The 17,197-nt window shown below is 51.7% G+C and overlaps 1 protein-coding gene across 1 annotated transcript in view; it reads left to right on the top strand.

Moving 5' to 3' along the window:
- TSPAN15 (tetraspanin 15) overlaps positions 1-13,471 on the top strand; it is a 48,464-nt gene extending 34,993 nt beyond the window's left edge. The window contains exons 4-8 of the mRNA XM_006212891.4: positions 4,972-5,067; positions 7,608-7,724; positions 10,709-10,756; positions 12,173-12,289; positions 12,671-13,471. Of these exons, the coding sequence (XP_006212953.2) occupies positions 4,972-5,067; positions 7,608-7,724; positions 10,709-10,756; positions 12,173-12,289; positions 12,671-12,820 (528 nt within the window). The 3' untranslated portion in view covers positions 12,821-13,471. The remainder of the gene's footprint in view (positions 1-4,971; positions 5,068-7,607; positions 7,725-10,708; positions 10,757-12,172; positions 12,290-12,670) is intronic.
- The last annotated feature ends 3,726 nt before the right edge of the window (positions 13,472-17,197 follow it).

Genomic DNA, 17,197 nt, shown 5'->3' with positions numbered 1-17,197 from the left:
GATGGAACTAGGGTGATATTTATTTTCTCCTTTATATTTTCTCCCTAGCTCCCAATTTTCTTTTTATTTTTTTAATAATCAAGGGAAAATACCATATAAAGGAAAATAATGTCCCTGCCAGCTGTAATGCCATGAGATTTTGTAAAACAAGAGATGGGCCCATGGTGAGGACAGGGAAGGAGCAGCCTGGCTGTTGACAGTGGCAGGAAGGGGCAGTGTCTAGTGGAGGAAGCCGAGGCACAGTCAAAGGCAGTTTCCAGGAGGAGATGAGTCCCTAGTTCCAGTTTTTCTCACCAAGAGGAGAAGACAGATTCCTCTGAGCCACAACTTAGCAGGTTCAGTCTGTACCCCCACAGGCTGCCTCTTAACTCTGAGAATCCACTTGTGGTGACAAATGAGGACAAATCATCAGACTAGTGATTTTATACAGTGTTCTCAGGAAGGTGCACAGACCATGGCCACTGCCAGGCAGCGAAAGATAAACAGACTTCTGCGTGTAAAGAAGAAATTCTCCGTCAACTGCTGAGCACGGGCAAGGTTTCTGCTTGAGGCGTGACCCAGCAGTCAGACTGAAGCGGCTTCTCTGCTTGTGCAGGGTCAAGTGGTCGCTCACTGGGGAGCTGCGCAGAGCTGGTGGCCCCGAGGGCCTGGGCATTAGAAGCAGAAGTGCAGTGCCCTGACCCCAGCAGTGGGTGGAGACCCTGAATGACCTCCACGGCTGTCTGGGTCTCATTGCTCTTGACCTCCCATCGCCCCGGCTTCTTCTGGCCCTCCCTTCAGGGTGTCTGGGGTGTGTTCTCACCAGGCAGAACGGAGCAGGGCTACCCAGAGGGCACTGGGCTGTACCTGGTATGTCTGTACCCATCCCTGGCCTCCTTCCCTCTGCCATCAGGGTGGAGGTGAGGAGCGGACTCTTTCCTGGGCTTGATCAGAGAGTGCCATGGTCATACCCAGTGCCAGGCCAGGGAACAGTAGACAGCACCCAGCCTGTTTATTTTACCTTGGCACGGCCCCTAGCTGGCTCTGGGCATGACCATGAGCTCAGGGCAGGGAGAAAGGAGACAGCATGGCCTGCTTGGCTGAGCACCTGAGCATATATATCCTTCCCACCTAAAGCAAAGCAGAGAAAGTTCTGTGCTGATGTGGACAGACTCCCATGGCTGGTGCCCCCCACTGTGGACAGCTGTTTGGGAGCGAGAGCTGGAACCCCAAATACCTGAGAAACTGAAGCATAGCCCTCCCCCACCATGGGGATTCATCCTGTGACTTCCCACCTGGTCTGAGGAAGAGTCTGACAAATATCCTAGGGAACCTTGCAGTGTTCGCACCTCCTTCTTTCTCACTCCCTGGGTTCCTCTCAAGCCTTAGTTGTCTGATAGGGCCCATCTCAGGACTGGGGTCTGGAGGCAACGAGAGTAAGCCCCCACCTTCTGGGGGTGCGGAGGGAGCCCGAGATGCTGGCTTAGCTTGGGCACTAAGGGGGGAAGGAAGAAAGTCCTAAGCTGAGCGCCCACTTCTGCGTTATGAGAACCGAGCTGGCATTGGTTCCGGCCGAGCTGCCAGCTACGGGGCCTCCCCGGCGGGGGCCTCAGAAGCTGATATGGAAGCAAAGGAAGCCGGCTGGCAGCCTGCAGGAAACTGGGACGGCTTTGTCCCCAGAGGCCTCGGGGGAGGCTCCGGCTGCTGGCCTTTCCCCTCCTCCCTTCCTGCTTCTCGGCCTCCCATCCTGGGGGAGCTACTATCACATGCCCCCCGCCCCCTCCAGTCCCTCATTCATTTGACAACACTCCAAAGCCTCTACCAAGAGCAGTGGTGCACAGGCTTCAGACAGCTTTCAAAGTAGATTTAAAGAAAGAACTAGAAAGGGCAGTTCTTTGTAGCTTGAGTCTGGTGGCGTGAACAATGTGCTCTGAAAATCCTGTGGCCTTTGATGTTTGCTTACTCTTTGCTTAATTTAGCACAGGCTGCATGGCCTCCGAGACCATGCCAGCCATTTGTGAAAGGTGGTTTTCGAGTCCTCGTTCGAGCTGCCACTGCGGCGTGACCTGGTTTAGAGCAGGGTGAGGGTGGTGCTGGGTTCTGCTGCACTCCCACAGGGCATGTCCGCCGAGTGGCTCCCCCAGTCCCTAAGAACATTGTGGAATATCGCATAGCACTTTATGGTTAATTACAGTTAATCAATGAACTGTATAATCCCTACCGTTCTCTGACAGGAACCACCCAAACATTGTACATATCTCCCCTGTATGTGAGTGCACACTCACACACATACTCACACACACACTCAGACACACACACACAGTGCCAAAAAGGGCAGCAGACATGTGCAAGAGCCAGCACCACCCAAAGAGATCTCTGATGGGAACTGGGGGGCAGCTGCCGCCCTTGGACCCTGGGACCACCCGTTCTTCCTGTCCATTCTGAGAGGGCTCCAGCGGGGCCTCCCTTCCCTGCGGGGGCCCCGCTCAGCTAACCAGATGAAGGCCTGATTTTTCACAAAGGCCTCTTTTGGAGTCAGCGCCTTTGGAAAATGCTCAGAGACGGAGATGGTTTGGGGAGGGAGGTCAGGGCTGCTCACCAAAGAGGGAGGGAGAGCCTTTCCCCTTTGGGCCACTGAGCATCCCTTCTGCCCTTTCTCTTCCTCTCTGCCCTGTGGCTCCTGCCCTCATCCCACCCTCTCTCCAAAAAGCATGTGACCCACTGGGAGGGCTGACCCAGCGGAGGAGCTGGGAGGTGGCCAATGGGCTGGGGTAGGTGGACCAGGACTGTTTGCCGAGCCTTGAATGTGGAAGTTACCTCCCCGACAGATGTGGCGCTAGACATGGCCCTGACCTTGGTCTTCACCGTCTGCACCTCAGTTCAGCCAAGGGCCTCTTACAACATGCCATTTAATGTTGTAAGCTCATTCCCTTGCCCTACCCTGGGTGACAGACTGATCCACCTGATGTCGTTTCTGAGACACCCCCAACCACGCTCACCTGGCTGGCCTGCCCTTGATCACCCAGAGGTGCAGCCACCCAAGGCTGGAAAGGCTGCAGGACCTGGGGACTTCTGGGAAGGGTGGGCCTGAAGCCAGGTGGGTCCTTGCTTTGCCAGGTCATGTGGCCAGCAAGCAGCTCTTCCGCTGAGCCCCTGTTGCTGGGATCCAGTGCTGGACCCGGGCAGGGCTGAGGGCTGTCTCACATGGGAAGGGGGCTGGCCTGGTGCCTCCTGAGGCTGTGTGAGATCGTGCTCATCTCCCAGGTCTGCTCCAGAGCACTGATTATTGTCAGCAGAGGGTTTTCCTTCTGGCCCCAGAGACAGGTTTCCCTGAGCCAGTCTCTCATCACCTTGGCTCTGAGCAGTGTGTTAATGTCAGGAAGGAGGTGGCTGTCCCATCCTTTGTTCCTCTCTTCCTGGTATTGGAGATGGTTTGGGGAGATGACCCCACACTGAACCTTGGGTCCTTATCTTGGCTTTGTAGAGTGTATCAGGCCGGGAGTTTGACACCTTGGTCCCAGCATCTCTCTGCTAGTGATCAGTGAGGTAGTGAGGTAATCTTGGACAAGTCACGTCACCTCTCTGGGCTGCAGGGTGTTTGTACTAGGTATCAGGCCTGGAGCTGACTCTTGGTCAAGACTTGGGGCCTTGATTTCCCTTGGGATTAGCCATTTTCTACTGATGACATGATAGGTATGAAGTAGTACTGTAAGGTATGTGTCTCCTAGGAGAAAGAAAGGTCTGTAAGAATGATACCAGATATTACTGTGTGCCTGGCGTCTTGCTAAACACTTCTGTAGTTTTAGTTTGTTTGAATCTCAAACCCTCCAAGGCAGAGGATTATCGTCCCCATTCTGCAGGGGAGGAAATGGGGGCCTGGAAGTTTAGTGAAGTTCTGGAGGCCCGTGTGGCAGTGGGGACTGTTCTTGACCATGAGACTTGACAGCCTCTCTCAGCCTAGTTTTTGATTTTCGAAGCTTGAAGATGTTTTTAAAGATACACCTACAGGGTTGGTTCACAAGTGGGAAACTGAGTCCCAGAGATGGGGAGTAGCTGTGATGGGGCCTGCAGTGGCAGGGTGGGGCCTGGAACCCAGGGCCCTGTTGTCCCTGTGTACCCCGAGGGCACCTCCCCCGGGAATCGTCTGGCTCCAGAGCCCAGAATGCACCCTTTGTGCCAGCACAATCTCTGATGATACACGGGCCTCCCTGCTCTGAAAGCCCCGATTGTCACCATGAGCGTGGAGCTGGGCTGCCCACACTCCCGCCCCATCCCTTCCCCCTGTGGGGCCTTTTGTGCTCCTGGATCTCAGCACAACAGCCGGGCTGTTGATCCAGAAGGCCCAGCGTGACTGGGAGAGGGCAGCATGCCAGCGCTCTTCCCGGTGGGGATTGTCCCAGCCTGAGAGGGAGGTGGCCCTGTCGTCTGGGCCAGGGCACTGCAGTGATGGAGAGAGGCCCAGCAGGAAGTCAAGGGACCTGGTTTCCGGTTCTGGCTGGAACCCTAACCAGAGCTGACACTTGCTCAGTGACCCAGGGAGAGTCAAGCTCCCTCTCTGGGCCTCTATCTGTAAAACATGAGCTTGGATAGGAGAGAAGATGGAGAGGAGGTCTGGAGGGCAAAAGGAGGCTTCCAGCACAGGTCTGTCTTTGGCAGTAGAAGGAGCACCAGGCCAGGAACCTGCACAGCTGAGTTCCAGCCCTGGGCTAGCTGCTTTGGGACAGTGAACCCCAGGCAAGGACTCAACCTCTCAGGGTCTGGGTTGTCTAATCTGTAAAGGAGATGGGGTGAATCATTCCTGCCTCAGATGGGCCCTAGGGTGCATAGACAGGGAGGTTGTGCACAGGGATGGAGGCAGTGCTCCGTGCAGGTAGGGGCGGGGCTACCTGGGCACATGAGCACTCACTCTGGTTCAGTCTTGACTTCCGGGAAATCTTGGGTTGGACTCTAGGGTTGCGTGGTCCTCTTCATTTGTAATTTTTGTCTAAATAGACCATCGACTTTCTGAATGACAACATTCGGAGAGGAATCGAGAACTACTATGACGATCTGGACTTCAAAAACATCATGGACTTTGTTCAGAAGGAGGTGAGCCAGGAGCTTTGGGTCAGAGATCTGCCTCCCATGCCCTTTGCCCCCCATTTAGGACTGTACTCAGAGGGTGGGGTGAGGAGTCAGGTGGCTCATCCATTCATAAAGCAGGTAGCTGGCCGGGTTGGGAGGCAAGTGTGGGCCAAGAATAGGGGTGCCAGGGTCTGACCTTCTCAAATCTCCCCGTTCTCTGCACATGTGCCTGGCCCAGGATATTCCTGCCCTACCTGTCCCTCTCCAGTTACACAGACCCTCCCTCAAAAAAAGAACACGGTCAGGTGTAGCTGCAAGCCACCTTACAGTGTCTCAGGGTGGGTGCCCTTCTCCAGTGGGCAAAAATCCTCTTTCTTTGAGGTGGCAATGACCTCCAAGCCTCTTCAGAGTCCCCTCTGTCAAGTCCCTTCAATGGTGGGGAGCCTTGTCCCTTGCCAAGTCAAGGACAGCCCTGATGGGGAGAGAGCTCTTCCCCGAACCCATTTCACCCTCCATTGGGGAACAGAACAAGACGTCTCTTCCTCCACGACACTTCTTTGAATGTGATGATGGTCATTTTGAGATGTCGTCCACCTTCCCCAGGGTCCACCCAGGTCTGTGGCTGTGATACAAATAGCAGTTGCAAGGCTAGCCGCTGCCCTCAGGGGCTTCTACACATGAATCTCACTTAGTCCTGAGCCTCAGGCTCAGCTGCGTTAGGGGGATACTCATGGGCCCTTCCTCTTGGCATTGTTGAGAGTGCCTTGACTTATTTCAGAGGTGCCGGGCACGTGATGAGACTTAAGTCAGTATCAGCTGTGGTGATCATCATCCTCATGTCCTCCTAGGTGAGGACAAGCAGAGTTTGAGGGCCAAGGGCCCACTCAGCTCTGACAGTGCTTCCTGGGACATGACCTCAGGGGTATCAGCTGGCCTGGTCCCCTGTGCTAGCCCTCTGTGGGGACCAACATCTCACCACACCCAGGGCCACCCGTAGTGGCCACTCCCTTGGCTCAGGCCTCTGCTGCAGTCATAACAGGTGCAGCCTCTGGGAGGCCCTTCTCTGCCAAGGATGTGCCTGCCAGCTCGGGTCATCTGGTGGAGCAAGATGTTTTTATTGGAACTAGCCTTCAGCTGGCTTGGAGAATTCATTTCTTCCAGGGTGGAATGGCAGGATGATTCATGCTTACTGAGCACCTGCTTGGTGCCAGGCTCTGTGCTGAGTGCTTCATGCATGGCTTCTCTTTGTAATTCTCAGCTCAGCTGTGCAAAGCTGGCGTTGTTCATCCTGCTTTATAGATGAGGATCTGAGGCCTAGAGAGGCTGAGTGACTTGCCCAAAGTCACACAGCCTGGAGTGGTGGTGTGAGGATTTGAACTCTGGTCTATCTGACGGCAAAGCAAATGCCCTTTGCACTGCACCCCACAGAGGCACTTCCAGGCCCCCAAACCGATAGCCCCAAAGGCTCTGTGGGGACTCTGGAAGAGGGTCTGCTTTGTGTTTCTACTAGGACCTCTGACCATATCACTCCCCTGGTTAAACCCTCCAGTGACTTCCTATCACTCAGAATACCATCCCAGCTTCCTGCTTATTCTAGCTGACAAGGCTGTGCATGGTTTGGCCTCATCCCCTCCACTCTCGCTCTCCTCGCTCTAGACACACCACCTCCATGTGTGCCTCTGAAATAGAACTAGCTTATCTCTCTGTGGGGTCTTTGCATGTCTGACTGGCTTTTTCCTATTGTTCGTGTTTCAGATTAAATGATGCCTCCTTAGAGCAGCATTTTCCGACCTCCCTGTTCCTTCCCCTGTTTGCTGTATCCCTGGTGCCCAGCACTGCCTCACTGCCCTTCATGCAGTGATTCCTCTCTGTCTCCCTCTACAGATGTGTCCCACATGGGCGGGTGATGGTGCTTTTGCTCACCCTTGTCTATCCAGCACACGAACGATGCCCGGCACACACCAGCACCTCAGTATAGTACCTGCTTCTCCCAGGCATTGGCACCAGTGCAGGGGGAGATGCAGGCAGGGGCTAAGCTAAGGGGAAAATGATGCCAGCCTTGCCATCGCTTCAATCCTGAGCCCAGGCCAGGATGTGAGGTTTGCTAAGGCAGGGCAGGCAGAGCTGGGCGTGTGAGGAGAAGGTCGTGTGCTTCAGAGGCCACTGGGTTATGGGGCTTCCTTAGAATCCTCATCTCTGGGACATTAAAGGCCAGCTTCTCGGCTTGAGGACCTGCACTGGGGACGTGAAGATGGAGTCTACTTGTCCAGGAAGGACTTTTCTTCCAGTATTTAGTCACCACCCTGAAATCCCACCAAGAGGCTGCCCAGCCTTGGCTTGCATGCCTCTCTAGTGACTGGGTGCTCACTACCTCCTGGGCAGCCAACCTGCTTTTGGACAGCTCTGACCTGACAGTGGATGCCTCGTGTGCTCCCAGTAGCTCTCCTGACCAGGGTGACCCACACCACAAATCATATTGTCTCCGGGCAGGGACCCTCCCTGCTGTCTGCCCGGGGGCCCTGGTGCTGACGGCAGCTCCCTTCCCTGCTTGCTTCCTCTCTCAGTTTAAGTGCTGTGGCGGGGAAGACTACCGAGACTGGAGCAAAAACCAGTACCACGACTGCAGCGCCCCAGGACCCCTGGCCTGCGGGGTGCCCTACACCTGCTGCTTCAGGAACACGGTACCCACTGCTCCTGGGGCCTCCCAGCTGGTCAAATACTTCTCTCACCTTTCAGGACAGGGGTGATGTGGGTGGGTTGGTGGGGTAGGCAGCAGGTGGCCGTCATTGCCAATGCTTCCTGAGCCTCAAGGGCTACTGAAGGGGGTGAACCTTGGGGTGGAGGTGGGGAAGGCTTGTCTTATTAGTAGTGGTCGTTAACATCTATCGAGCACTTACTATGTGCCAGCCTGTTCTAGGTTCTTTAGTTGTATTAATTCATTTAATCCTTTCAACAACCCTGTGAGGTAGGAACTATTGTTTTACTCCTGGTACAGATGAGGAAATTGAGGCACCAAAAGGTTAGATGTCTTGCCCAAGGTTGTTGGTGCTGGGATGAAATGCAGGCAGCCATCATCAAAGCTGTGCCCTGGACTACTGTGCAAGCCAGGGAAGCAGCAGAAGGGGTTCCAGGCTGGCTCTGCTTAGCAGGGTGGCTGGCTCGGCGGCCATGGCCGGAGGGCCAGAGCAGGGCCTGCACTTTGGGCGTTACTGGTGGGCCATGGGCTTGACCTCCTGGGGATCATCAGCCACAGGGCACTTGGAAGGGGTCTGGTGATGTAAACAGCAGCCTCTGCCTCTCCCTAACTGATCCTCTCAGCTCTGTCACCTCCTTGGCCACTTGGGAGGCTGTTTTTGTACTGTCAATGCTTATAAATGAGAAGCTTGGTCAATCCTCTGTTTGACTAATGTATCCCCAAACTGCCTGGTTTCTGGATTGGAATGAAGCAGGGAGCTTTGCAATTACTCACGCCCTGAAGAGTCATGGAAAATTTCTCTTCTGACGCCTCCACCATTCTGTGCCCACTGCTGGATTCTGTAAACCAAGCAGCTGTTGGTAGGGGTGGGGGCCTCACCCATAAGCCAGGGAGCCAGTGCCAAGTGCACTAGCCCTAAAAAGGCTGGGCCAGGAGGGGAGGTTTGTTTGGAAATTGTAGCCGCCATTTTAGGGTAGCTCTCTGTGCAGGGGGAGTGCTGGGGATGTACCCAGGGTTTTCAGAGGGACCTGTGAGGGGTGATCCTGAACTTCATCACCCAGGGCAGTGGCACCTGAATGTCCAAGTTGAGATGTGGAAGCCCAACTTGTATTCATTCATTCAAAAAAAAATATTTATTGAGGACCTGCCAGATGTGGTTCTAGGTTCTGGGGATATAGAAAACACACAGCACTCCCTGCTCATGTGGAGTTTACATTTAGTGGGGGAAACTGACAAACAAAATAAAAAAGTAAAAGAGATAGTGTGCTAGAAGGTGATAAATGCTAAGGAGAAAAATAAAGGGGCATGCAGGATTGTAATTTCAGAAACTGAGAAGGTAGGTTCTCTAAAACCCTGAAGGAAGTGAGGGACTCAGCCATGTGTATCTGGGGACAGGCATTCCTGGCAAAGAGAACAGCAAGTGCAAAAGCCCTGAGGTGGGAATTGCCCTGGTGAGTTTGAGAAACAGCAGAGACCTGTATGGCTGGAGTGGAGTGAGCATGTCAGGGAGGATAGTGGCAGATGAAGCCATGGGTACCCTGAAGGCCATGGTTAGGACTTTGGTTTTCTTGAGTAACAAGGAGTTGGGTCTCAATGCGGGGTCTCAGCTGAATCTACAGGGTTGAGCTGGGATGATCCTTCAGGGTTGTCCCATACTGGGGCAAGGGGACGACAAATACTGACCGATGTGATGTGGATGCTGGGTGTTTTGGGGTCTGAGGGCACCTGGGGGATAGTCTAGACTGAGGGAGATTATTGTGCCCACACACCAGGCCCTGACATTTAGACTGATCTGGAGGATGTCTGAGGTTCAGCCCACTCTTTTGGAAAGAGAGTAGACAGCCCTCCTTGCCTTCCAGGGGCCAGGATCGTGTCCAAAGTCACTCCAGCCAGTGTGCCTGTGTTCTGCCACGTGCCTGACCCTGGGATAAGCACTTTACATGTGTATCCCACTTTATGTTCAAAACAGCCCCACTAGGTATATTCTTGGATCACCTTTGCTTTATAGAAGAGACCAAGGAAGCTGTTCATTCACTGAGAAAATCCGTAGTGAGTGCCTCTATGTGCTGGTCCCTCAGCAGCCCACCTAAGGTTGACTACAGAGCTCCTAAGAGGCAGAGCATGACCTGAACCAGACAGTGTGATACCAGAGGCCACACTGACATGACCACTGCCACACTCCTGCATCGCTGCTGGCACTGGTGGTACCCTGAGCCCACAGCAGCTTTCACTAAGATGTAGAGGGATGGGACAGGACATTGAGCTTTTCTCTCACCTTCTAGAAGGAAAAGGAGACTGCATAAGGGCTCAGACAGTGATGGGGAGTGCCCCTGCCAGCCCTGTGACTTAGGTCTGCTGGGAAGAGATTTGATGGGTCTAGGGCCTACCACAGCTTCCCCTGCACCTAGGTGAGCCAGCAGCTGGGAATTCCTGAGAGCAGCTCTCTTCCCAGGAAGGGGCTTGTACAGAACTTCCTGGTGGGGTGGCGGTCTGCAGGGGCAGGGAAGTGGCCTGGCCTTGCCCTCAGGTAAACCCCAGCTGGCCAGGAGCCTGGCTGTGGTCTGGGTTTTCCTTCATAAGAGCCAGAGGAGGGGGAGCAGCCCAGCCCTGACTTCAGATAGTGCATAACCATATCTGCAAAGCCAGGGCTCCCGGGCGGTTGCAGCAGGGGACTCTGTGGCGGTGCCCTTTCCTTGGTCCCAAGGCTGCTGCTGGTGAAGCAGGGGTCCTCCCACCCAAGTGCTGTGAGACTGGCCTTCCCACCTTTCTTCCCTGGGCATTTCTTGGAGGTGGGAGGTTAAGATGCAGACTTGAGTCAGGCTGCCTGGGTTGGAATCTCAGCTCCATCCACACTGGACAGTGCAACTCTGTGCCTCAGTTCTTTCATCCATAAAATGGGGGTGGGGTGACGTAAGTGTCTTCTACAGTCAACACTATGTAAATATTAGCTAATACACATTTCTCTTTCAGACAGATGTTGTGAACACCATGTGTGGCTACAAAACTATTGACAAGGAGGTAATGTCTTTGAAATCTCTTTCCTCCAGAAAGGTTGCTCTTCCTGTCCCATCCCCAGGGTGATCGGAGGGGTTTCCGGGGGTGGGGCTTTTGGCTGCTGCTATTTCCCTACATTCTCCGCTGTGAACAGGAGGCAGGGTCACCAGGGTTTTCCACCCCTACCCAGACACAGAGAGACTCAGGGAGCCAAGAATCCCCCCAGGCTGGGAGAGGCTGGCTGCGGGGTTTGCTAGGCACTTGCTGTGTGAGGCCTCTGTGCCCTTGTCAGTGTCCCTGGCATGTTCATGTGCCCGGCCGCTCTCAGCACCAGCCTACCTCTGCCCTCAGAGCTGCCAATTTGCAGACAGCTCACACTGGCTCCCTTAGCCTGGGACCCAGGAGTCTCTGGTGAGAGAGAGCCTTGGGAGAGTCCCTCCTGGGTCAGCTTCCTGGGCATGTCCCCTGGACAAGGAGAGAAGCTGGGGTGGTGCTGAGAAGGGAGCTAAAAATAACAGTGACTTGAGATGCCTCTGAGTAGTGGTTCTCAAAGTGAGGTCCCTGGACCTGCAGCAACAGCAGCCCCACCCCAGGAACTTGTTAGAAATGCACATTATTGGGGCGGGGCCAGTGGGTGATTCTGACACACATTTAAGATGCAGAGCCATAGACCAGCAGTGGTTCTCCAGCCATCAGACCTGATGATCAATTTTTATAATAAACACTTGGGAATGCCCTATTTATTATCCCAAAATGAAATTAAGATAATATAACCTACCTACACACCTAATTTCAAAACCTAATGATCTGAGATAAAAGGAGAAATAAAATAATTTATAACCATATACCATATTTTAACACATACATACTCAGGCACTAGATAAATACAGAAGACCCAGTGAAGTGGTGGGGTGTTTGTACTACCAGGGGCAGCTGACACCTGGGAGGGGAGTTGTGTGGGCAACTTGCATACCGTGGGTATATTTTTGCTGTTGGCATGGCTTTTAAAAACGGTAAACAATTCTTGTTGAAGTTCTGAACAAAATAAAGTGTAATCATTCCTAAATTTATATAATAGTATTTCTGCAGAATTCAGTGTAGAGTAAAAGCATGCAGAAAACACTTTGGTTTTTATATGTCCCTGGAGTTAGGCTTTGGGCTCAGATAATTATGAATGGGTTTTCACCCATCCAGATGCCCTGGGGGACATCAGCCCCAACCCAATCACTGTGACAACCAGAAGTGCCATCATGATGTCCTCAGTGCTCTAGGAAACAGTACTGCCTATTAAGACCCAGGTGTCAAGAGCCACCATCTCATGGTGCATGTGAGAAACTGAGGCCTTAGAGAGGTTGAGGGACTCGCCTGGACCTGGAGTGAGTGGCAGAGTTGGGACCAGGGCTCCCAGGCGAGTGCTCAGCCAGCCTTCTCCCCATGCAGCGCCTCACCGTGCAGAATATCATCTACGTGCGGGGCTGCACCAATGCCGTGCTCATCTGGTTCATGGACAACTACACCATCATGGCCGGCCTCCTGCTGGGCATCCTGCTCCCCCAGGTGGGCTGGTCCCCCCGCACCAGGGAGGAGAGCTAGAGGTGGGGGTGGGGTGGGCAGGCTGGGGGTTCAGGTCATGTGTGGCTTGGTGGTTACAGGGTGCCGAGAAGGGAAGAAGGGCTGGGGTGAAGAGGGCTCGTGTACCCGCAGCCTGAGCTCACCCTGGGAGGGCTGGGGGCTGCAAAGAGAGGGTGAATGGCCCAGATAGTGAGTCACCTAGCTGGGGTAGAGACGGGAATCCCAGAATGGAGGGGCCTCTGCTGATGGGGCATAGGGAGGGTCTGTGGGGTTTCCTGGGAGGGGCAGAGGAGGGCCCAGGCTGGGGGCTGGGGACTGCCAGAGCTGGCCACCCAGATCCCCAGCAGGCTGTCACCTTCTCTTCAGTTTCTGGGGGTGCTGCTGACATTCCTGTACATCACCCGGGTGGAGGACATCATCATGGAGCACTCTGTCACCGACGGGCTCCTGGGGCCTGGCACCAAGCCCAGCGTGGAGGCAGCAGGCACCGGGTGCTGCATGTGCTACCCCATTTAGGGCCGTGGCCTGGGGCGACGGTTCCAGAAGGACTGTGACAGGACAGCTCCGCTCAGGCCTCATTGTGGGGGCCGGGCAGGACTGTGGCCCCCCTCCCCACACGCGGCACTGACCAAAGCCCTGGCTGTGTTTGCTCAGGCCTCCTGTCTGCGGGGCGGGGCCCCTCCCAGCTGCAGGATTCTGTGCCTGCCCACCCTGCTGGGCGTGGGGAATGGCGTCCCTTCTCCAGGCTCGGGCCACATGGGAAGGGGGAGCTCGGCCCTGGACTCTGGGCCCATTTCATTTCTAGTAGTGCCTTGGCCTTGGTGTTTGTGCCCCTTTAGCGCAGTTTTGTAGTGGTTTGTAATCGAGGAGGGAGGAGAGCCTGTGTGCTCCATGGTAAAGGAGCAGAGGGGTGCAGCCCAGGTCCTGGGTCCCTCGGCCTCACCTCTGAGGCTAGGCTGGGCCAGTTTCTCAGCCTCTTGGGTGCCTTGAGCCCTCCCCAGGGCTGCTGCTTTGCTGACCCTGTTTTTTACGTGATTTTTGTAACATTCGTTTTGTACACAGTTAACAGGAGTTTCCAACTAATCAAAGCTGGGTGTTTCCCCCATTCCATTCTTGCCTTTTCAAGCCAGTTTATTAATCAAACAATAAAGACATGATTTTTTTTTCCCCTGGCCTCTCGTTTGTGCAGCTTGGGTCTGCAGGGGCTGGGGAAGACCTCAACTTGGGCGTGGAAACCCCTTGTTGGTGAAAAGATTGAAGGGAAGCCACCCAAGATTTGGGACAGTTTGGTACACTGAGGCACAGGAGGATCGGCAGCTGGCCCGAGGCTGCCTGCTCCTGGTTTGGAACGGCTCTCCCATTGTTTGGTGTTGCTACTTAAGGAAATGGCTTCCCTAGCTGTGCTTGTGGGCTGGGCCTGGAGCCTCCCATGCCAGTCCTGCCCTTCCTGGTAGGAATTCGCTTGTGGGAAACCTCAGGGAAGGAGGCAAAGATGACAACCTATTTTACAGACTGGGAAGCTGAGGCCAAGTAGCATGAAGCTCCTCCAGGAAGCAGGGCAGATGGGAACCAGGAAAATCAGGGGTCTTGGAAGCAGTGCCCACAGATTCACCAGAGGCCTCAGGGCAATAGAACTGGAAAACAGAATTGTTCCCAGGCCTGGGTGGGGCCGGACAATGCTCAATGCCTAACAAAGGGTGGTGCTGGCCGCCCTCTGCTGGAGACAGCAGGATCTGCAGGGATCAGTCCACCTAAGCCTTCCTGCCCCAAGACTTGGTTTCTAGATTTACTGTGAGGGTTTTAGTAGCCAGGGCGATAGAAATAAAGAGCAAGAGCCCCAAACCTGAAAAACTCCATTTAAGGGCATTAAGGGAACTGTGTATCACATCTAGCAGTTATGTGGACGGATACTTGGTTGGCCATGTGTACAGCCTGTACTGTCTGATGTGTAGAAAAGGGCAGGAGAGGGTTTTTTTTTTAAAGGATAGAAGAATGCAACAATAGCAAACATATCAGCGAGCATACTCTGTCTCAGGAGCCTGTCTGAATATCTTACAGATATTAACTCCTTTAATCCTCACAACTGCATGTGGTAATTCTTGCTATCTCCATTTTATTGACGGAGAAACTGAGGCACAGAGTGGTTAAGTAACTTGCCCAAGGCACATGGCAGGTAAGTGACAAAGTCATGACATGAATCTGGGTAGCATCTCCCTGGCACTCAACCTCTCTGCTCCCTCGATCGCCTCGTGGAGACACATGGTTCTAAGCTTGCAAAGCCAGGGATGGCTGCTACTGCAGCTGTCCCCATAGTGGGGCCATTGCAGCCACTGCTGGAGCCTCTACCTGTCCGCATTTTGACCAGTACACAGAAGACTGGGTCAAACTGTGTCTGGCTGGTGGCCTCCTGGCTCTCTGGTTCTGGCTGTTCTCTGAGGATTCTCTGTGCTCAGAGAGGGTGGCAGCTGCCTTTGGGACAGCAAGATGGAAGAGGCACTGAGCGGGTTGGGACTATACTGAGTCAGCTTATCGAGAGCCACATCGCCCTGGAACCTAGGAGCCTCTGCTCATCTTGTTCTCTTTCTTTTCACCACCGCTCACCAACACCCCTCTGTCTCCCACTGCTGCTTCTGTGGGCCAGGGCTCACGGGTTGATGCCCACAGATGGCTGGGCTGCTGTGGACACTTAGCTCTGCTTTTTCTTCCAAACCTCAGCCACTCACCTCTCCAGAAAGCAAATGGAATACACAGAGAGGTCTTTTTCAGTCCTGTGGTGGGGATGCCCCTGCTATGCACCCTTCGTGTTTCAAGGCCGGTGACATCATCCTGACCCTTCATCGGACAAGAATGGAAGAATGACCCTCAAAATGAGTCCTTTTTCCTCACCATGGCATATGTGGAAGATGATGATACTAGTGCAGCCCACAATATTTGTGAAGCTGGAGGAGATTTGTAGGCTTTGATTTTGGACTTGGCTTGTTATATTAATTATAAGAAAAACAAGACAATAAAATGCATTAAGGAAGACTGGTTTTGCATGAAAATTCCAAATACAATATTTACCAAATTTACTTTTTAAAAACCGATTGAGCTATACTCAACATAAAATAAACCATGCATATTTAAAGTAACAAATACATCATTAATTAAACCGTAGCTATGATCAAGATAATGAACATCCCCATTCATGCTAAAAAATTTCCTCTCACCCCTTGGTGATCGACTCTTCACAGCCCTCCCCACCCCCCACTGCCCCATCTCCAGGCAACCATGGATCTGCTTTCTGTTTCTATACACTATTTTATATTTTCCGAAATTTTATATAAGTGCATTCATATAGTATGTACTCTTTTCATATGGCTTCTTTCACTCAACATAATTATTTTGAGATTCATTAATTTCGTAGCATATATTAGTCATCCATTCCTTTTAATTGCTGAGTGGTAGTCCTCTGTATGGATATGCCATAGTTTATCTATTCACCTATTGATGGACATTTGTGTTGTTTTCAGGGTTTGTTGTTGCTGTTGTTAATACAAATAAAGCTGCTAAGAACATTCATGTGCATGTCTTTGTACAGATACATACTTTCATTTCTCTTGGGTAAACTTCTAGGATTGGAGTAGCCAGATCATACGGTAAGTGTATATTTAAGTTTATGAGAAACTGCCAAAGTATTTTCCAAAGTGGTTGTGTGATTTTATAGTCCCAGTTTCTCCACATCCTTGCCAGTATTTGGTATGGCCAGTCTTTTAAGTTTTAGTCATTCTAATGGGTGTGTGGTGACAAATCATTGTGGTTTTACTTTGTGTTTCCTTAAAAATCATGTTGAGATTTTTCACCATCCACGTACTTTCTTTGGTGAAGCATCTGTTCAGATCTTTTTTAAAAAAATTGTATTATTTCCTGATTATTGAGTTTGGAGAATTCTTTATATGTTTTTATGTACTATTTTTATATATTTTAAATATTATATACATTTAAGTCCTTTATCAGATGTATGATTTGCAAATATTTTCTCCCAGTCTATGATTTGTCTCTTCATTGTCTTAATAATGTTTTTCAAAAAGCAGAAGTTTTTAACTTTATGAAACCCAGCTTATCAAGTTTTTTCTTTTGTGCATTGTGCTTTTGGTAATATATCTAAGAAATCTTTGCCTAACCCATGGTCACAAAGGTTTTCCCTTATATTTTCTTTTCAAAGTGGAGTTATGTAAATCTTACATTTAGGTCAGTGGCCCATTTTGAGTTAATTTTTGTGTATAGTGTGAGGTATGGATTGAAATTCATTTATTTTCAATACAACTATCCAGTTGCTCCAGTACCATTTGTTCAAAGATGATCCTTTCTCTACTGAATTGCCTTTGCACTTTTGTTGAAAATCAGTTGTCCATATATGTGCGAGTTTATTCTGAATTCTTTAGTCTGCTTCACTGAATGATGAAGAGAAGGTGCGAGAGTGAACATTTTTGTCTTATTCCTGATCTTCGGGGAAAAGCATTCAGCCTTTCATCATTAAATATGTTAGATGTGGGTTTTTCATTGATGTTCTTAATCAGGTTGAGGAAGTTCTGTTATATTTCTTGTTTACTGAGAATTTTTATCGAGAATGGGTGTTGGAATTTGTCCAATGCTTTTTCTCCATCTTTTAAAATGTCCTAATGTGGTGGATTACATTGACTGATTTTCGAATGTTAACCTTGCATTCCTGGAATAAGCCCCACTTGGTCATGATGTATTACCCTTTTAATATATTGTTGGGTTTGATTTGCTAAAATTTTGTCTGGAATTTTTACATCTATGTTCAGAAGGAATATTGGGCTGTTGTTTTCTTATGAAGTCTTTGGTTTTGGTATCAAAGTAATGCTCGCTTCATAGAGTTAATTGGGAAAT

This window comes from Vicugna pacos, chromosome 11, assembly GCF_048564905.1.
Source record: "Vicugna pacos chromosome 11, VicPac4, whole genome shotgun sequence".
Classification (NCBI taxonomy): Eukaryota; Metazoa; Chordata; class Mammalia; order Artiodactyla; family Camelidae; genus Vicugna; species Vicugna pacos.
This window is presented reverse-complemented; position numbering and strand designations above follow the sequence as displayed.